The sequence below is a fragment of the Protopterus annectens genome, chromosome 9.part0 (genome assembly GCF_019279795.1).
Source record: "Protopterus annectens isolate FY-2018-M chromosome 9.part0, PAN1.0, whole genome shotgun sequence".
Lineage (NCBI taxonomy): Eukaryota > Metazoa > Chordata > Ceratodontiformes > Protopteridae > Protopterus > Protopterus annectens.
In genome coordinates, this window is record NC_056743.1 from 204937853 (window position 1) to 204958408 (window position 20556).

General features: G+C 42.9%; 1 protein-coding gene across 1 annotated transcript in view; it reads left to right on the forward strand.

The window, feature by feature from the left end:
* Positions 1–20556, forward strand: part of FNBP4 (formin binding protein 4) — a gene marked incomplete in the record, with an annotated part of 825158 nt that overhangs the window by 360643 nt on the left and 443959 nt on the right. Inside the window, 2 exon segments of the mRNA XM_044082091.1 lie at positions 13793–13926; positions 14841–15034. Of these exon segments, the coding sequence (XP_043938026.1) occupies positions 13793–13926; positions 14841–15034 (328 nt within the window).

Sequence of the window (20556 nt, forward strand, 5' to 3'; positions counted from 1 at the left end):
TCATTCGAAGGCATGCTTGGTTAAAGGAACAGAATCTGCTTGATCATGTTAAAGCAAAATTATTGGATGCTCCATTACAGCATGATACTTTGGTGTTACGGCAGAAGAGGTGTTAAAGAAAATGGGAGGATAAAGCGAACTCTATGCAAACAGTAAAGTATTTTGTACAGGTTCAGCCACTCAGATTTAGCAGGAACTGGCTGTCTAAGAATTGGTCCTTTCCAGTGTCAGACAGGCCACAAAGAGGCAGATACAGACGCCCTAGAGGCAGATCTCAGCCCCAAGGCTCATACAGGCCTAAACAATGGGGTGCTTCTACCTCCAAAAGCAGAGAAGACAAATCACAGCCATATAGGAAACAGTCTCAATGACTTTCCACTGCCAATGACTTATCTTTTGGCAGCATCCTTAGGGGGAAAGCTAGCACTTGTTTCACAAAATTGGCACATGATCACCCAAGACAAATGGGTACTGAATATTGTCTCTCAGGGCTACAGGTTCCACTTTCACACCCTTCCAAAGACAAAAGGTATGCCAGACCTGCCGCACAATCAGTGGGCAGAGGCACAAAAGCAAATTTCATCTCTCATGGACATGAGGGCTATTCAGCAAGTACTACAGCAAAAGCAGGGACAAGGATTTTACTCAAGCCTTTTCCTGGTACCCAGAAAGGACAAAGCATGGAGTCCAATACTGGACCTGTCTAGTCTAAACACTTTTCTGGACATTCCAGAATTCAAAATGTTGACACTGCAGCAACTTCTGCCCATGCTGGGCAAGAAGGCTTGGCTCGTAACTTTGGACCTTAAAGAGGCATACCTGCATGTCGCAATCAGACAATCTTGCAGAAGATACCTCAGAGTCATAGCTGGTTCAATGCACTACCAATTCTCTGCATTGCCCTTTGTCTTATCTACTGCACCCAGGGTCTTCACAAAATGCCTGGCCACCAGTAATTGCATTTTGCAGGCAGAGGAATTCAAATATATCCCTACTTGGGCAACTGCCTTATTCAAGCAGAGAGCAAGGACATCCTACTAAAGCTTCTGGCGTTTGTAAAAAGATTACTAATTTGCCTAGGGTACACAGTAAATGAAAATAAATCAAAACTAGTACCCTCTCAAGAGATAATATTCCTGGGTGCAAGCTTAAATACAACTGCCCAGATTGCTTATCTCACGCCAGACAAACAAACTCAACTGACTTCTTACTTCGAAAAGATGGCAACAAAAACCCAGTTACCTGCAAAAAAAATTCTGCAGGCTTTGGGCTTCATGGCATCCTGCATTCTGCTAATTCCATATGCAAGACTGCATATGAGGAAGCTACAGTGGTATCTAAAAAGTGTTTGGACTCAACATTGCCACAGCCTGGAAACATTAATTACCCTCATTTCCTGCCTGCAACAGGAGTTTTGATGGTGGGCACTGGCCTGTCACCACAACAAGGGACAGCCATTCACTTTACCCACAGCCAGACAGACACTAACAGATGCATCGGATTATGCCTGGGGGGCACACGTGGCAGGAAAATGTATTCAGGGCACGTGACCCGCAAGCCATATGCATCTTCATATCAACCAAAAAGAGATGCTAGCTGTACAGAATGCCCTGACAGCCTTCAAGGATCTACTCCATCCAGGACAACTGTTGCTAAAGGCGGACAATACTACAGTCATGTGGTACATAAACAAGCAAGGGGGCACACATTCCTACCCTCTTTGCAGGCAAGCCATGACTTTGTGGAACACAGCATTGACTTAAGTGCATCTGCAAGCACAATTCCTACCAGGAAAGACAAATACTCTGGCAGGCGAACTAGGCAGAAACCTCATGGACCCTCACGAATGGAAACTAGATTCACAAGTCTTCAACATGATAACAAGGAAATGGGGATGCTCAGACATAGATCTATTTGCCTCCCCTCACATCTGCCAACTTACAGAGATTTTGCACAAGGACTTTTCACAAACAAGCATGGAAGGTGGATGCCCTATCATTCAGCTGGAAAACCCTTACAGTATATGCCTTTCCTCCACTGCCTCTCCTCCCCAAGGTACTCTTAAAGGTCAGACAAGAGAAGCCAAAAATTATACTGATTGCCCCAGACTGGCCACGCCAGCACTGGTACCCAATCCTAAAGAGCTTGTCTCAAGGCCCAGCCTAGACTTTACCTCAGATCAGATCCTGCACAGCCAACTCAGAACCTTAAATCTGGCTACATGGCGAATAATATAACCACTCAGAACACACCTCTCTCTAAGCAGGTGTTCATCGTGCATACAGCTGCAGTCATAACAGATGGGTTATTCTGCTGTCAGGCGGGTCCTCGGTCGGCCGAATTCCAAAGTCTAGGTCTGGCGTCGGTTGTTGTCGCCTCTTCCCTGACGTCAGTGCGGCAGGGGTATAAAAGAACCAGCTGACGCCATTTTCTAGAGTCTTTCTTGCCACGCGGTGCCCGAAGTAGTTCGCAAGTGCCGGTCGGCCAGCTCCTGAGATTTACGAAAATTTTTCAGCCGAAGTCGTCTTGAAAGCTAAGTACCCCGTTGGGGAAACTTTTCTTGCCTCAGACCGATGTCAGACAAAGTTAATAATTGCATTTCTTGTGGGAAGCAAATACCGCATAAGGATTTCCATTCCTTCTGCATTCCTTGCTTAGGCCCAGACCACAACGTCTCTGCCTTTCGCTTTTGTGCTAGATTCAACAAACGCACTATTAAGCGTCTGGCGGAGTTCGCCCAACACTATTTTGGTAAAAAATTTAATTACATTATGCCGTCGGATACTCCGACTCCAGTTTTGAGTAAAAGACGCAAAGATAAGGACCGACATAAGAGGTCCGCGACTTCTTCCGACACCACGCTAAAGCCGGCTACAGGTGCTCTGGTTCTCAGCGAGGCGCCTACGCAGCCCCTGAGTACCGATGACGCTTCTTTAGCGGTGTCTTCTGTGCCCGAGGTCGCAGGCTCCTCGGCCCCCACTCCGACTACAGATACCGACGCCACTCTTGGCGGGGAAACTCAGAATTTAGACAGACCTGCCACCTCTCAAGGTGTCTTTAGGCCTTCCTCTTTTTCCATTAAGGCTTTCACAAAATCTAAAGCAGCCATGAAAACTAAAAGACAAGTTCCACAGAGCCCCTCTCAAGGCCCCATGCCTAAAAAACAGATGCTCAAAATGGCAGAGGATTTGATTACTCTTATCAGGGGTTCTCAACCACCCTCAGACAAAAGGCCCAGACTGGAGGAAGACTACCCTTCCTCAGACCAAACCTCTATTACCTCAGAACATTCTGAGGACCAGGAATATTCATATTCCCCTTTTGAAGATTCTGATGCTGAGGAGTCCATTCCCTTGGTCTCCCCCCCTGAGGACTATTCTTTTGGGGAAACCTTACATACCTTGAGGGAACACTTTGACTGGGAATGCCAAGATTACTCAGATTCCAAGAAAAGGCTCAGGGATTTTCTCTTGCTTCCCCAGCACAGGCCTCTGGCTATCCCTTCTGTTTTGGATATATTAGATGATGTGTACACAGAAGCCAGCCTCAACCCAGATTCTTTACCCCCAGCCCCTGTTAAGCCTGACAGGTATTACTGGGTTCCTGATTCACACCAATTCCTATACAAAAGCCATGCTGCTGACCCAGAAACTATTTCACAGGGTCCCAAGGGAATTAAGGCCTCTACTGCCAAAAACCCATTGCCTTCAGAGAGGGATTCCAGAGCTTTAGAAAGGTGGGGGAAAAAGCTATACACCTCGGCCACTTTAACCACGAGGGCATTAAACTGTCAGTTCCATATGTTAAAGTATCAACAGTTTTTGTTATCTCAGTTGAAAAGCAAAATGACACAACCTGAACAACCAGATTTAAAGGAGTTGCAGGATTTGTTGCATAGTGCAGAGCAAGTGGGTAAACATACCTTGCAGTGTGGTTTTGATGCTTTAGAGGCCTCATGTAGAGCTGCTGTTACAGGGTCTGTCATACGTAGACATGCTTGGCTCAAAGAGCAAACCTTACCAGATCATGTCAAAGCTAAATTACTAGATGCACCCCTTCAAAAAGATGTATTGTTTGGTGTTAAAGCTGAGGAGGTACTAAAGAAAATGGAGGAAAAAGGCAAGATCAATGCAAACAGTGAAAGATTTCCTACAGGTACAGCCTCCACGTTTTAGCAGAAACTGGCCTTCAAAAAATTGGTCCTTTCCAGCCACGGACAGACCTCAAAGAGGTAGATACAGGCGCCCGAGAGGTAGAGGGCAATCTCAAGGATCATTTAGAGCCAGACAATGGCAAGCACCTACACCAAGAGGTGGCGAAGATGGATCACAGCCATTTAGAAAGCAGACACAATGACTTTCCCCTTTGCATGCCAAGCAAAGCTTTAATGGCAGCACCTTTAGGCGGAAAACTGGCATTATTTTCAAAAAATTGGCATATTGTCACAAAAGACAAATGGATCCTGGACATTATAGACAGAGGCTACAGATTCCACTTTCACACCCTTCCAAAAATGAGAGGCATGCCAAACCTGCCACAAAATCAAAGGGCATAGGCACAAAAACAAATTTCAGCTCTCATGGACATGAAAGCTATTCAAGAGGTACCTGCAAAAGAACAGGGTCAAGGTTTTTATTCCAGACTATTCCTGGTACCAAGGAAGGACAAAGATTGGAGACCTATTTTGGACCTATCCATCCTAAACACATATTTACTGCCAAAATTCAAGATGCTCACATTACAGCAGCTTCTTCCCATGCTGGGCAAGGAGTCTTGGCTGGTAACATTGGACCTCAAGGAGGCATACCTGCATGTCCCTATCAGACAAGATTGCAGAAGATACCTCAGATTTCTTGCAGGTTCAACCCATTATCAATTCTCTGCATTGCCCTTTGGCTTATCTACTGCGCCCAGAGTGTTTACGAAATGCCTGGCATCAGTAATTGCCTTCTGCAGACTTCAAGGGATACAAATATACCCATGTCTGGACGACTGCCTGATCCAAGCAGACAGCAAGCACATACTTCTGAAACACCTGGCCTTTGTAATAAAATTGTTGAACTTTCTGGGATACACAGTCAACAAAAAGAAATCAAAACGAATACCCTCTCGAGCAATAATTTTCCTGGGTGCCAGCTAGAATACAAACACCCAGATGGCCTACCTCACGCCAGAGAAGCAAGGGCAACTATCTCAATACTTCAGAAAAATGGCAACCTTCACCAGGCTGACTGCAAGGAAAGTCCTGCAGGCTCTGGGATTCATGGCATCTTGCATCCTACTGATCCCATATGCAAAGCTGCATATGAGGAAACTTCAATGGTACCTAAAAAAATTTATGGTCTCAACACAGCCACAGTTTGGAAACAATTATACCACTATGTCTTCAAAAGGAATTTCTGTGGTGGGCTCAAGCATGCCAGAGAAACATAGGTCTCCCTTTCTGCATGCCTCAAGCAAATCAAATCATCACAACAGGCGCCTCGGGCTACGCCTGGGGGGCGCACATGACAGATCGGTACATTCAGGGCAAATGGTCCCAAAAAGAGAAGCACCTACACATCAATCAAAAGGAAATGCTAGCAGTACAAAATGCAATTATGGCCTTCAAAGACCTACTGCATCCAGGCCAGCTATCGATAAGGACAGACAACACCACAGTGATGTGGTACATAAACAAACAGGGAGGAACTCATTCATACCCCCTGTGCAGACTAGCCATGTCCCTTTGGAACACGGCTCTGGAATTGCAAATCCAACTTCAAGCACAATTCCTGCCAGGGAAGGAAAACACGCTGGCAGACAACCTAAGCAGAAATATGACAGATGCATACGAATGGAAGTTGCATCCTCAAGTTTTCGCAGAGATAATTCAGGCATGGGGACGACCAGACATAGATCTCTTTGCTACCCACAAAAGTTTCCAACTGAAAAAATTTTGCTCAAGGACCTATCATCCACAGGCCTGGAAAGTGGACACTTTCTTTCAATTGGACAACATTGACAGTCTATGCCTTTCCACCTCTTCCTCTGCTGCCCGAAGTTCTATTAAAAGCCAGAGCAGAGAGGCCAAAGATGATTCTGATTGCTCCAGACTGGCCAAGACAACACTGGTATCCACTCCTGAAGAGCCTGACACATTCCCCCCCATGGATCCTGCCTCTAGTGCCTCTTCTGTTGACCCAACACAGCTTCAAAACTCTTCACAGTCAGCTAAAAACCCTCAATCTAGCAGCCTGGAGGATTCCTTGATTTACCAACAGACCCTCCTCTCCAAGGAGGTGCAGGATGTCATCTTGGAGGCCAGAAGACCTTCAACTAGAAAAGCCTACTCCGCCAAATGGAAACGGTTTTGTGCCTGGAATCAGAAAAAGGGCCAGAATCCTTGGGTTCTAAATTTACCTCAAATATTACAGTACCTAGCTGAGATGTTAAACAGTGGACTTTCCTTCTCCTCCATCAAGATCCATGCTTCAGCCATTTCTGCACAATACAACACTGATCCTCCTTTATTCTCTCATCCTCTCTTAAGACAGTTCCTCAGAGGGGCTAAGAATATAAAACCCCCAAGGAAACCACCAGTACCTGCTTGGACCTCAACTTCATTTTAGAAAAACTGACTCTGCCTCCATTTGAGCCAGCTGTCTCAACAGAACTACAATATTTGTCATGGAAAACAGCCTTCCTTCTGGCTATCACCTCAGCACGCAGGGTTTCGGAGCTACAAGTCCTCATGGCGGTGCAACCTTTCATCATTTTCCATCAGGACAGAGTTTCCTTACGAACCAACCCTTCCTTTATGCCAAAGGTAGTATCCAGTGTAGCCTTGAATCAGACTGTACACTTACCTACCTTTTATCCTAACCCACAAAACAAAGGGGAAAGACTACTACACTCCTTGGACATTCACAGACAACTTTGTTATTATTTGGACAGGACAAAGCCATTCAGAAAATCAGAGCAACTCAGTGTTCTATGCTACAGGTGCTCAAGGAAAGGCTATTTCCAAACAGACGATCTCAAAATGGATAGCCCACTGCATACGCTTTTGTTACTCATTTCATGGAAAAACTGTACCTGCAAGCATCAGATCTCACTCCACAAGGGCCACAGCTACCTCTGCAGCTTTCCTCAGGGGGGTTCCTACCAAGAATATTTTGGAAGCAGCCACTTGGAGTTCTGTGCACACTTTCTCCAAGCACCATCACCTTCCACTATACTCTAAATCTAGAGCGGGCTTTGCCACAGCAGTCTTGCAGGGCATCCTTGCTCCTCCTAGTTCCACTTAGTGCCTGCCACCCCTTTTTAGCTTTGGGATTCTACCCATCTGTTATGACTGCAGCTGTATGCACGATGAACATAGTACAGTTTTGTACCTACCATAAATGTAGATGTTCGAGTGCTAATACAGCTGCAGTCCAGGTTTCCCTCCCTCCATCCCCTCTTGGGACAGGCCTTATGACAAACACCTCCTCATACAACCTGATTGGGGTATTCTTTATGGTGTATTTGCTTGCAAACTACTGTTTTTTGATTATATTTCATTGCATTATTACATGAGTTTATGTTTTGCCTTCCTTTTGGGGGCACCTGACATCTGGGGCAAGACAAACTGAAGAAAATGGTGTCGGCTGGTTCTTTTATACCCCTGCCACACTGATGTCAGGGAAGAGGCGACGACAACCGACGCCAGACCTAGACTTTGGAATTCGGCCGACCGAGTACCCGCCTGACTACAGGATAACCCATCTGTTATGACTGCAGCTGTATTAGCACTCTAACATCTGCATTTATGGTAGGTACAAAACTGTACTTTATGGATGTCATTTTGGAGGCCAGGAGGCCCAGCACCAGAAAATCTTATGCAGAAAAATGGAAGAGATTCTGTGCTTGGGACCAGGCACAAGGAATTGACCCGTTTATTCCAAATATTCCTCAGATTTTACAATACTTAACTGAGATGCTGGACAAGGGCCTATCCTTCTCATCAATTAAGATTCATGCCTCTGCCATTTCAGTTCATTACAATATGGAACCACCTATTTTTTCACATCCACTGCTAAGGCAGTACCTCAGAGGGGCCAAAAACATAAGACCCCCAAGGAGAGCACCTACTCCTACATAGGATCTCAATTTTGTCTTGGAAAAGCTCACACTGCCTCCTTTTGAGCCAGCCAATACAGCCGAGATAAAATTCTTATGGAAAACTGCTCTGCTCCTAGCAATAACTTCAGCAAGAAAAGTCTGAGTTACAGGCATTAATGGCTGTGGAACCTTTTATCATTTTCCATCCGTACAGGGTTTCTCTAAGGACAAACCCAAGATTTATGCCTAAGGTGTAGTATCCATTGTAGCTCTTAATCAAACCATTCATTTGCCTACTTTTTATCCAAATCCACAGAATAAAGGGGAGAGACTTCTGCATTCTTTGGACATACACAGACAGCTACGCTTCTACTTGGACGAAACTAAAGCTTTCAGAAAGACTGAGCAACTTTTAGTGGCATATCCTGCAGGATCACAAGGAAAGGCTATCTCAAAGCAGAATATTTCAAAATGGATAGGGCACTGCATTCGTTTCTGCTATTCACCACATGGCAAATCAGTGCCTAAGGGCATTAGGCCACATTCGACCAGGGCAGCAGCCACATCAGCAGCCTTCCTCAAAGGAGTACCAACCAAGGATATTTTGGAGGCTGCAACTTAGACTTCAGTGCACACTTTTGCAAAGCACTTCCACTTACCCCTTTACTCTAAGTCCAGAGCAGGCTTTGCCACTGCAGTTCTGCAGGGCCTCATAGCCACTCCTAATTCTATTTAGACCCAGCTGCCCAACTTCAGCTTTGGGATTCAACCCAAGTGTTATGACTGCAACAGTGAAACACGATGAACATAGTACAATTGTGTACCTACCATAAATGTAGATGTTCGAGTGTATTCACTGTTACAGTCCAGGTTACCCACCCACCATCCCCCTTTCTTTGCTGGGACTTATCTGTACTTCTCTATTCTATACAACCTATGTGGTGCATTTGCTTGTAGATGAAGGTAATGTTTATTTTAGTGCATGCTTTTTATAAGCAATGTTTTTAGCCTACCCTTTTGGGGGCACCTGACATCTGGGGCAAGAAAAACTGAAGAAAATGGAGTCGGCTGCATCTTGTATACCTCTGGCGCATTGACATCAGGGAAGAGGCAACAGCAACCGACGCCGGGCCAGGACTTTGGAATTCAGGCCGACTGCGGGTAGCCTGCCAGCAGGATAACCCAAGCGTAATGACTGCAACAGTGAATACACTTGAACATCTACATTTATGGTAGGTACACAACTGTACTTTTAAGTCTAGGGTGACAAACCAGGCATCTTTGGCTAGCATAGGTAGAAGCTGCTGCTGGGTGAGCATTTTGAGTTTTGTTACCACCAGGAAGGTGTTGAAAATTGAAAGATCTAGGATTGGGTGCCAAGTGCTGTCTTTTCTGGGTACCAGGAGAAGTCTGGAATAGAATCCTTGACCTATCTGTTCCACCGCAACAGATTGAATTGCCCTTATAGAGAGCAGGGATTGAACTTGGTTTTGTGTCTCTGCCCCCTGGTTTGGAGGAAGATGTTCTTTGTGTTTCACTGTTGCAGTCATTACATTTGGGTAATCTGCTGGCAGGTTGCCCTCAGTCGGCCTGATTAACAAAGTCTTGAGTCCTGCGTCGGTTGCTGTCCCTTCTTCCATGATGTCAGGTCGTCAGGGGTATAAAACATGCAGCCGACACCATTACATCAGTCTTTCTTGCCGCGCGGTGCCCGAATCAGAAGCAGTTCGCAAGTGCCGGTCGGCTGACTCCTGAAATTTTTGTTTTCGAGTTTCAGAACCGAAGTCTTCAACTAAAAAGCTAAGTATCGTGTTGGGAAAACATTTTCTTGCTCCTTACCGATGTCAGTAAAAGTTAATTGTATTACCTGTGGGAAGCAAATACCTCATAAGGATTTTCATTTGTACTGTATTCCTTGCCTTGGTCCTGACCACAACGTACCTTGATGTCAGTTTTGTGCTAAATTTAATCAATGCACTATTAAACGTCTATATATTTTTGCTTCTAAATATTTTGAATCACACTTTGACTATCTAGAAATGTTGGTTGGCAATCCAACTAACGGAGTACCTAAAAAAACACAAATAAAAAGACAGAGAGAGGCCGTTGAGGTCCAAAATTGACGATGCTTCTAAGCCAGTCGCCAGTTCGCCGGTACTCAGTGAGGTGCTTTCGCAGCCCCTGATACCCGCTACTTCTGATTCACAGGCCTCTACTGAGACCCATTTGGAGTCTGGTATGCCGCGAGATGCTTCAATTATGGAACCCGTGGATGTCTCTACTTTGGATGGGTCCGGAGCCGCTGCGCAGGCACCGGCTTCTGAGGGTGTGTTCAGGCCTACAGATTTGTATATTAGACTGATGCCATCTTCAAAACTAAGGCCAAAATCAAAATCTGTCTAAAAAACTGACGCCTGGGCCACATGTGCAGGCCCCTATGCCTAAAAATATAAATGATCAAAATGACTGAAGACTTAATTACTCTGATCAGGGGTAGCCAACCCCCCCCCCCCTTCTAAGAGGCCTAGGCAAGACTTTGATTATGAATCTTCTGAACAGGATTCTATTTCTTCTGACTCTTCTAATGAACAGGATTTGTCTATACCTACTTATGAGGACTCAGATGCAGGAGATTCCATTCCTTCTGCTTCTCCCCCTGAGGATTTTTCCACTGGTTTAACCACTGCAGTCTTGCGGGCCTAATAGCTGGTCCTAATTGCCTCCTCCCATCCTTCGCTTTGGGGATCTACCCAAATGTAATGACTGCAACAGTGAAACACTAAGAACATAGTACAGTTGTGTACACTTACAATAAATGTCGATGTTAGTGTGTTTACTGTTGCAGTCCTGTGTACCCACCCTCCAGCCCCCTGAGTTCTAGTGACTATATCTCTTTTCTTATATACTATGTTTAAGCTTTCTGGTGTATTTGCTTTTTGTTGGAGGTGCAACCTTGTATATAATTGCTTCCCATTATGGGGGCACCTGACATCTGGGGCTAGAAAAACTGATGTAATGGCGTCGGCTGCATGTTGTATACCCTTGACGACCTGATGTCATGGAAGAGTCGACAACATCCGACGCAGAAATCCCAAGACTCTGGTGTTCGGGCTGACTGAGGGCTACCTGCAGGCAGATAATCCAAGTGTGATGACTGCAACAGTTAATACACTCGAGCATCTACATTATGGTAAGTGTACACAACTGTACTTTCTGTGTTAGTGCATATGACTAGAAAAAGACCTTCTGCTTCCACAGCATTGCACTTATAAACACATTACAAAGGTAACTTAGACTCATCAAACTTCAAGATCAGGATGATGGATACATGCATCATTTCAGCCTCACAGCTTTTGTGGTTACAGTTGAAGAGGAGTGCATTAACGTTCTTCAGAAAGCTAAAATATTGAGCACTGAAAGTGTGCCTAGTTTAGTGGAAAGGATTTTTATGGTGGTGCTTATCTAAAAGTGTTACCCAAAGGAGTGCACAGAGCTGCAAGTCCTGCAGTATTTGACAGAGCTCTTGTTGGAAGGGCTGTCATATACTGTTCCATTAAGCTCCTGTCTGCTTGGGCAAACATTTATAAATTGGATATTACATCTGTAGCTTCCTAGGAAGCCATTGTACCTCCCAGCCCAAATTATGTCTTCGGTATTTAAGATTTTATCTCTGTCCTTTTAAGTTAATTTTTTCTGTGAATTGAAGTTTTTATCTTGGAGATTCCTTTTCTTGGTAGCACTGATGTCTGCAAGAAGGGTGTCTGTGTTGGAGGCCCTTAAGTGCAAGGTGCTGTTTATGGTCCTGTGGATAGACAGAGTAAGCCTTAGGACTAACTCTGTTTTATGCTGAAGAGGTTTCTGAACTGGCGGTCAGCTAGGTCATCCAACTGCCTTCCTTTTTTGACTGAATGTTTTAAAGTCACTTGCACCAAGGTTCTTCCTCAGCGCATATGTATTGGGTAGTAGAAGTTTTGCTTTACAAAGTAGAGTGGTTTACCTTGTAGATATCAACATGCTTTTTAGTTGATTAACGGAAAGTAAATAATTTCTCTCAGCTGTTTTATTTATTTGTTTTGGTGTCGGGATAGTTTGTGCTTCAGCTAGAGTGTATGCATTTGCTTTTTCAGCCTGTTTTACCACTAAACCTACCTTTGGCTGCTTGTCCCTGCTGCAAAACAATTTTGAATGCAGGACTTGTAAGGGAGGTCATCAAAAGAAAAAGAAAAAAAAAAGCAGTGCCAAGCTTTGTCCTTGAAAAAGACTAACTTTGCCACCCTTTGAACCAGCATCTCTTGCAGCTTTTATTTTTTCTCTATTGGAAAACTTTATTGATGGCGGTTTCCTCACCCAGAAGAATTTCTGAGCTTTAGGTGTTGATGTTCAGTGCACATTTTCTGGTGTTCACAGAAACCATGTGACCCCTAAGACTACATTCTCATTTATGTTTAAAGGTGTTTGAGCTGGCATTGAACCCAGGCTTTCCAGCAACATCATTTTCTTTCCTTACCTCTCAGACAAGGGACTCACAACAACTCACGGGTGGTATTAGACATCTCGGGCTTTAACTGGATAGGACCATGTACTTTTAATAGCCTGATCAACTCATCTTATTGTTCATGCCTGTTAAAGACGGAAGGCCCATTTCTAATCAGACTTAATTCAAAAGGCCTGACAAGTTGCATTGTCTTTTATCACCAACGTAAGATTTTTATGAGGACATATTAGAGTGCACTTTGCAAGGGTAACTCCCCTTCACTTTTCCAGGAATGCTTCAACACAGCATTTGTGAGGCAGCTGCATAGACCCTTGTTCACACCTTTCTAGTCACTACAAGGTGACACTTTCCAAGAGAAGGATAGGCTATACCACTGCAGTCCTGGAGAGGCTGTAACCCTAAGCCATTTGTCAGATAAAGTACTGCTTTGTAACTCTTCAAAATTGTGATGTGTCATACTGTAGCAGTGATCTTTACCATGAACACAGTGCATTTATGTACGCATACCCATCATTACAATAAATGTTGGGTAAGATTAGCGCTTTAATGTAGGCTCACTTTCTCCATCCTCCTGTCTGCTTTGGCTTACTGCTTGTTTTAATGGAGAATTCCTTTGTTGTTTCCTTTAAGGTGGCATCCCTTCCTCATACATCTCTGATATCTTCTGAGGGTGGGATGGATATTTTCTACCCATCTTTTGTGGGTTTCAGAATTTCTTATTAGCAGAAAAAGGGGAGGGAGGTAAGCAAGTATAAGGTAAAGATGGTATGGACATCTTTTCCTTTTATGCAGTACATTCTTCTGACGTCCACTTCATGGTGATGGCATCCCTGCATGACAGTTTATGAAAGCTCTGGAAGTCGAGCCATATAGTAGATGTTTATCACATTATCCCATGTCCAGTGAACTTTAGTGCAGTAGTGATCTTTGTCTAATAACATTGATTGTACTTTTGACAATAGAGTCTTAATATTGTTTAACTGTTATTTCTGCCAGTTTCTGTTCTAATATAGAAAAATGCTATTGTATTAACTTATCTGAAATATATTGCCCTTGGTGTATCTTCATCTAGTTACTGTAACATGATCTGCCTAGCTGAATGTGTTGGTTATCAAAGCATAAGTAGGCCTTCACTAATGGCTTTTCATGGCTTGATTGTGTAGTTATCTGATTATAGTATTTTTATGGCAAATTTCATTCTCTCCTTTTTAGACACGTATCACAGACTGGCGAGAAGGGGCACTCAGTGGCAGTTACCTCAAAGGAAGACTAAATGAAGCAGCTGAACATCTTAAACAATATGAAATTAATGCCACCCCCAGGGGCTGGTCCTGCCACTGGGACAGGTACGCACACTTCTACCTTTTTCACCTTTGACAGCTATGAGGTGAAATTGACTTCACCGCCACCTGACGGCATGACTTCAGCTGTCTAGAGACTGAAAAACAAGCCTTTAATTATATGAAAACTGCACTCTAAATTTATTATTTGGTCTGTTTCCAAATTGGTAAAGTAAATGAGAACGTATGTTGGCTTGTGTGAGTCCATCTGATTTATCTTAATCATCTAAGTATGGTGCTGTATTTTTTTGGGGGGATTGCGCATGCGTAAGCTCTGCAGTTTGCAGGATCTTCAGATACCAAGAACATCATGCTGTAGTGGATGCCTGAGAAGAAATCTGACAGCGCCATGGAAGAAGATCATTTCTCTTCGGGACCACCAGGTCAGGCCTGATTATTTCATTTACTTAATTTTAATTCACTTTGTCTTAAAAGTATTAAAAAAATTTTGTGATTTTCTGTTTTAAAGCCCCTTTCTTCATCCATTTCCAGTAGTACTTTGTATTAAAAATGAGTTAGAGGGAACCCTATCTGGGGGACATGGAAATTGTTTAAGTACAAATTTTGGGTAATGTACTAGTAAACTGTTTAAAAGTAACCAAATTTTGCTTGTGATAGATGACAGGGTTGAGTATATTTGAAAAACATGACAGATTATTTGTGCAACCTTTTGCAGACCTTTTCTGCTGTGCAGAGAGGTCATTCTGGGCCTGTATCCACAAGGCTTATGTCTTTAATTTCCATACAGTGGCTAACCTTGGAAGTTTTGTTGGTTAGTCTTAGGTAGTTTATTATTTTGCCTTTGTGAATACTGGTCCTGCTACATTTTGGGTCTTTCTCCATACAGGACTGGACCCTGTTTGTCATCCAGGTAGAAGAGCACAATTTTAAAACTTGCTTTTTCTTTTGTTGTGATTTAGGGAGCATAGACGTTATTTCTATGTTAACGAAAAAACAGGAGAGTCCCAGTGGGAATTTCCCGATGTAGAAGAGGAGGAAGAGGAGGGAAAAGTCAGCGAGTCTAAAGCTGAAACTGTCCCAGAGGAGGAGGTAGAGAGACTCAAAGAAGTAACAGATTCTAAAGTGGAACAAGAAGTTGACATCAAGCCTGCAGGTAAGATGAGATGTTGCTTCAGTTTACAGAGCAACTGTCTGTGGTTTTATTCCTAGAAGAAGAAAGGAGTTAATGTAAAGTCTCTGTGGCGCTGTTCACTTCCATGTTCTTTAATAAGCTAGTAAGCCTAGTTATGTTTTTGCTTTCCCTTTGACCTCAGTTGACTTGTGATCTTGCTAATAAGTCATACCCATCCGTTCCCCGTACTGGAACAGAGTCTTAGTGATAGGGACCCATTAATCACCACACTGTGGGAAGTTGTACTTTTTGCTTTTGCCAGTAATTATTGCTTCACTAGGTAATAGGTGTTAATGTGAGAGTCGCAGACACTTGGCGCTGATGTAGCATTGTCTGGCAAGTTTGTCTACTTTTAGTGTAGTTAATCTTGTGTCAGAGTTTTTTTTCACCCTGTATCACTGAGGTGATGTCTCCTGCCCAGCAGCTTTATGGTGCCTTTCTTTCTTTTTTTTTTTTTGTTTTAACTTTGCACTTGTCGCTTTACAACAAGTCATTAAGATTTCTCACCATTTTTCCTTTCCATATCTCACAAAGTTGCAGAAAGAAATTTGCTTCAGCTGCATGATTTACTGTAGACAGTACAGAGTCTGTAATTTTTACTTTTGGTCACCTCCAAGAGTGTGTCATTAGAATATTGTACAACACACATTAACCATGAAACTTAGATGGAAGAAACGTCTGCATGCAGAACTGAGATGGGTTGTACCACAATGCTATGTAAGTAAACTGGTAAATGTTTTGTATTTTGACCAGTGACATGTTACTGTTGACCATTCAGCTTTGCAGAATGTAGCACAGTATGGAGAATGACAGACCGCCATTATTTGCATTAGCTGTTTTAATTCACAACTGCCAGTCTGGTATGAATAAGCAGAGTTGACAAACTTTTGCACCTAGCAGGGATATGAGGCAGAGTGTCTGAAAAAAAAAGTGTAATGTTTTCAACATCTAACAGAACTGTGCTATTTGTTTGTGCTGTAGAAAATGTAAATAAGTCACCGAAGACTTGTTACAAGTTTATCGTAAGCACAGATCAGAATAATTCATTAAAAATGAACACTGACACTGCTTTTGTAGACAGTCTAAGAATGTAGTTGCCAACAGTGCTGTATTCTCACCAGATGGGGGACTCATTTTATAATAATTTATACTGCAGTCTGGGAAGAAAACAAAAGACCCAAAAAGTAATGAGTGTGGCAGTCCTCATGACTGTATTTTTGGGGTGTAAGAAATTAAAATATAAATAGAAACTCTTAGAAAGCTACTGATGCATTACTAGTCCTCATAATATCAAAGAATGAAATTTAAAAACCTTTTTTTCAGCAAAGTGGAGTTTTTCAGGGTTCCTATCAGAAGAGCTGATGCTTAAATTAGCGAAACACTCTTATATCGAACTTTAAAATGCGAAGCCTGAAAATGTCGAAGGCACAGAACATCGATTTTTTTTTTCCCTGGGAAAAACATTGATGGGCTGTTCTCTGGACTTTGCTGTTTTCTCCACTATGGTGCGGTCTCGGAGTTGGTATATTTAAGTTGGGGGGGGGCTGTGGGGGGCACAGCCCTCCATTTTATTTTGCCTGCACATTTTTTTTTCCCCCTTGGGAAAAAATTCGCTGATCTGTTCCTTCGACATTTTAAGGTTTTGCGTTAAGTTCAATAAAAGAGCGTTCGGTATTTTTAGCGTTCAGTCTTCTGATAGACACGTTTTTCATTAAGGCTGGTCATCCCAATCCCCAGGCTGGAATCACGTTTGAGTTCTTGTACTCTCTACTACTCATATTTTATCCAGAGATTTAAGAGGTTGTGGTCTTGGGGCAACTCTTCTTGATTCAGCTGGAAATTGAAGTTGATACTTTGACAGGAAGGAGTGCCCTATCTCAGGTACAGACGTCAGATATTGAATTGGTTGTGATATTCTTTGTAAAGATCAACCATGTTTCTCCTGTCTTTTGACTGTGATTCTTCTAGTTGAATTATTTGTTTTATTTGTTTTCTGGTGCACGAATCTCCATGAACCATTTTCAGACTCAGTCCCAGGACCAGTGTCTGTACACAGGCAGTAGAAGCTGTGAAAATCGAACCTTGCACCTCTGGACCACAGGAAACGGCTCATTAACAGAGCTTTAATCCTCTAAGCCCAATGCCAGAATAATTGGTCCAGCCAGGGGCTGGATATTAGTTGGACAGATGCTTGAAGGAAAAAAAAAATTTTAAAGGGCAGTCAGATTCCCAAATGTTAATGGTGCATTTATGCGAGGTTCGAGACACAAGTATCCCCAACCATGACATCAGAAAATCCTGAATGCTTGTGGAATACAAAGCGAGAGATAACAGTAGTATTTTGACCATATGCAGAAGGCAGCATCCATTTTCAGGACTGAACATGTGATGCATCTCATGCAGTGTTCTTGGGAGAAAATAAATGAGATAAGAAACCTGATCCCTTAATCCTCCAAAACTGAGGAGTGGGAGGGCTAATGATTTAGCCTTCTTAGATACTAATTCTTGTGAGATATAGTAGCAGTGATTATTGTGTAAGTTCTTTAATCATTGGATTAGTCTGTAGTGGATGTATCTTTTTGATATGTATTTGCTTTGTTGGGAGATTTGTTTAAGTGGTCATCCGAAGCATTTAGATTTGCCAGATTTTTGAAGCTAAATCAGCCAAAGTTACTAGCCATTCAGCTTTTTACTTAATATTTAATGAAGACAGGAATGGGACACTGAGCTGCTTCATTCAAAAAAAAAATTGTAAGGTGCTATTTAAGCATAGCTTTTATACAGCAATATTGTGTGTGACCCTTTTAGTATAGAACTGGAGTCTAACGGAGGGGTGAGTGCTACATTAAGTACTCTGTTGGACAAGGAAAGCAGAGTGCATGATAGGTTTCTGAAGAAAGTTTATACTACAGCTGCTTTTATTTTAATTTATTTTTTATTTGTTAACCATGTGTTGGTGTCATTTTCAGTGGTTACCACTGAGCACTGTCTGGTTAAGTGACTCGCTCAATCACAGAGTTTGCAAGTGAAAATGCAGGGAGTCAGATTCTGAAGTATGAAATGAAGTTTAACATTTGTGTTCTTAAGCCTGTGAGTTAAACTTCTTAGAGTGTTGCTTGTCCCGTATCATACTGATGCTATAAAGCAAACTGATTGAAGGGGTCCTGGTTTCGAAACTTGGCAGGGGTGATTATTTAACACGTGGGATGGTGGTCTAATGGTTAAGGTGTTTGCCTTACAAACACAAGGTGCAGGGTTTGAGTCTCACAAGGGATAATTGGCTACACTTAAAATGGCTCGCAAGGGCAGTTAGCTTAGTACTAATCTATGAGTCTGTGATAGTTGTGTGAGGTGTATCACATAAAGCAGCTGAGTTAATATAGCTGAAATGGTAGGATCATACACGTTAACTTTTTAATATTTTTTTATTTTATTTTTTTTAAAGTATTTTTTCTGTGACTTGTCTGCCTAAGCATCCAGCCTTTCCCACTGCCATGTTGACACGTTTCTTCCCCTGATGTGGCTAGTTGTAGTCATGGAAAGTAGAATGAGAGTTAAGTAATGACAAGGGTTATCATCCTGTGATAGTTTGCTTTATGCTCCTAATTTTACCATTTGAGTATCACAGCTGCTTCAAGGTGTGGTGTGCATAGGGTGTAGAAGAGGATGATCTCGCATAATTGTCACTGGCAGCTTGGATTCCGTAGTAATTTTACTCTTCGTTATGTTCCCCCTGAGCAAGTTGACATGCTTTCCCAGTACCAACATCACAACTCTCCCTCATTTGACAAAGGCTTGTACATTTGATTTCCCCTGCAAGCTCCTTTTGTGATTTGTCTGCCTATTGAACCCAGTGTTTGGGTCAGTAGTTAGGGGTTCACTTCTCTGTTCCTTAAGTCTTTCCTTGTACAGTAAAATGTGGTTATTGTGCAGTTGAGAGCTTGCTGGTTAAGGTTATGTAATAAGGGGCATGCATGGCTTAAAACTCAGCTTTTCCTTGCTAATGTGAAAGGCAGACTTTCAAATGCCCTTTTTGACAAGCTGCTCCTTTTTGGCATCCTTAAAAGAAAAGGGAAACTATGCATAACATAAAATGTGATCCATTGTTGTCTTTTTTTCTCCATTCTCAACCTGTGGGGTTAATGGATCAAATGCCATCCCTTTCATAATTTCCGGTAATACCCTCCTGTAACAACCTCCCTTCTGATCTTGCTTGCCTCCATCATGTTCAAATCTTGGTTGAGAGCTCGGCCAGTTTTGTATCCTTTTTTTGGGTAGCTAAGCTTAATATTTTTGCTGTTTTCCTCTACATGTAGCATTAGCATTGATAGCTTTAGTGGTAGTTACAGTTGGGTGTAAATTTTGATAGCTTTTTTCTTTGTGTGTATTTTTCATAAGTAGGTAGGTAGCTTAGAGAATTTTCTGTCTTTTGCCTTGATAATAGTTGTTATGGTATTAATAGTAGTTAATAGTAGATGTCCTTCTATTCATCTGTTGCAGTATACTTGCCACGAGGGAGTTACCTGCCCAGGCGATGACCTGACATCGGCCAGTACATCAGTGTTTTACTACCTTAGGGTGTGTGGTACGTCTGACATAGGCCACTTTCAGACGTCAGCCGTAAGAGACGTACACGTGCACAATCCTCAGAACCTATTTTCCGCCAATCGGTTCACCAGTCCCAGATGTTGCTCTGCTTCCAGAATCACTTACTTCTATAAAGATAAGTGCCTCGTTGAGGAAATCTTTGTCTTTTACTGCTTCCTTATCTTTGATTCAGGTTAATGTCATCCAGGAAAGGGAAGTGTGACTGCGGAAGACGGATTCCACATAAGGATAGTCATTCCCAGTGCATATTCTGTCTTGGGCCCCAACACGACCATAAAAACTGCTCAGTCTGTCGGTCTTTTGTGCCTAAGACCTTTCAAAGTTGGTTAACGTCCCGCACTATTTATTTAGTAAGACTACATAAGCTTTTAGTGAAGAGTGTCATGGAAAGTTCCTTGTAGCTGAAAACAGAGCCTGTTAAGAGGCCAAAAAACCATACCAGAAACCACACCTCTTGATACGGACATCTCTCCCGAAGCACATGAGAGCTTGGAAACGCGCTTTGTCAGAGAACTGGATCCATAGGCCAAGCCTACCTTGCAGGCCGCCTTGGGTCCAAACGTATGCATGTCCAAAGAGGCAACACAGACATAGACTCCTGATGTCCATGAGGAACCCAGGCTTATCGTGTCCGAAGACCCCAGAGGAATTACGCAGATCGTGGCTTGTGAGGACGTTGACTCTGACTTGGTCGAATGTAGACATACATTTGGCCCTCCTCCTTTGTGTCTCACAGATACCCCTGCAAAGAAGAAACAAAAACCCAAGCATGTCTCTCCACCTGCAGATCCACAGAGGGAATGGCAAACTTTCACACAAGGCCTTTTTAAGGCCTTCATGGTGCTAAGACTTCCCTCAGGTCAGCCAGGTTCCTTTCCTGCCTGGCCTACCTCTCA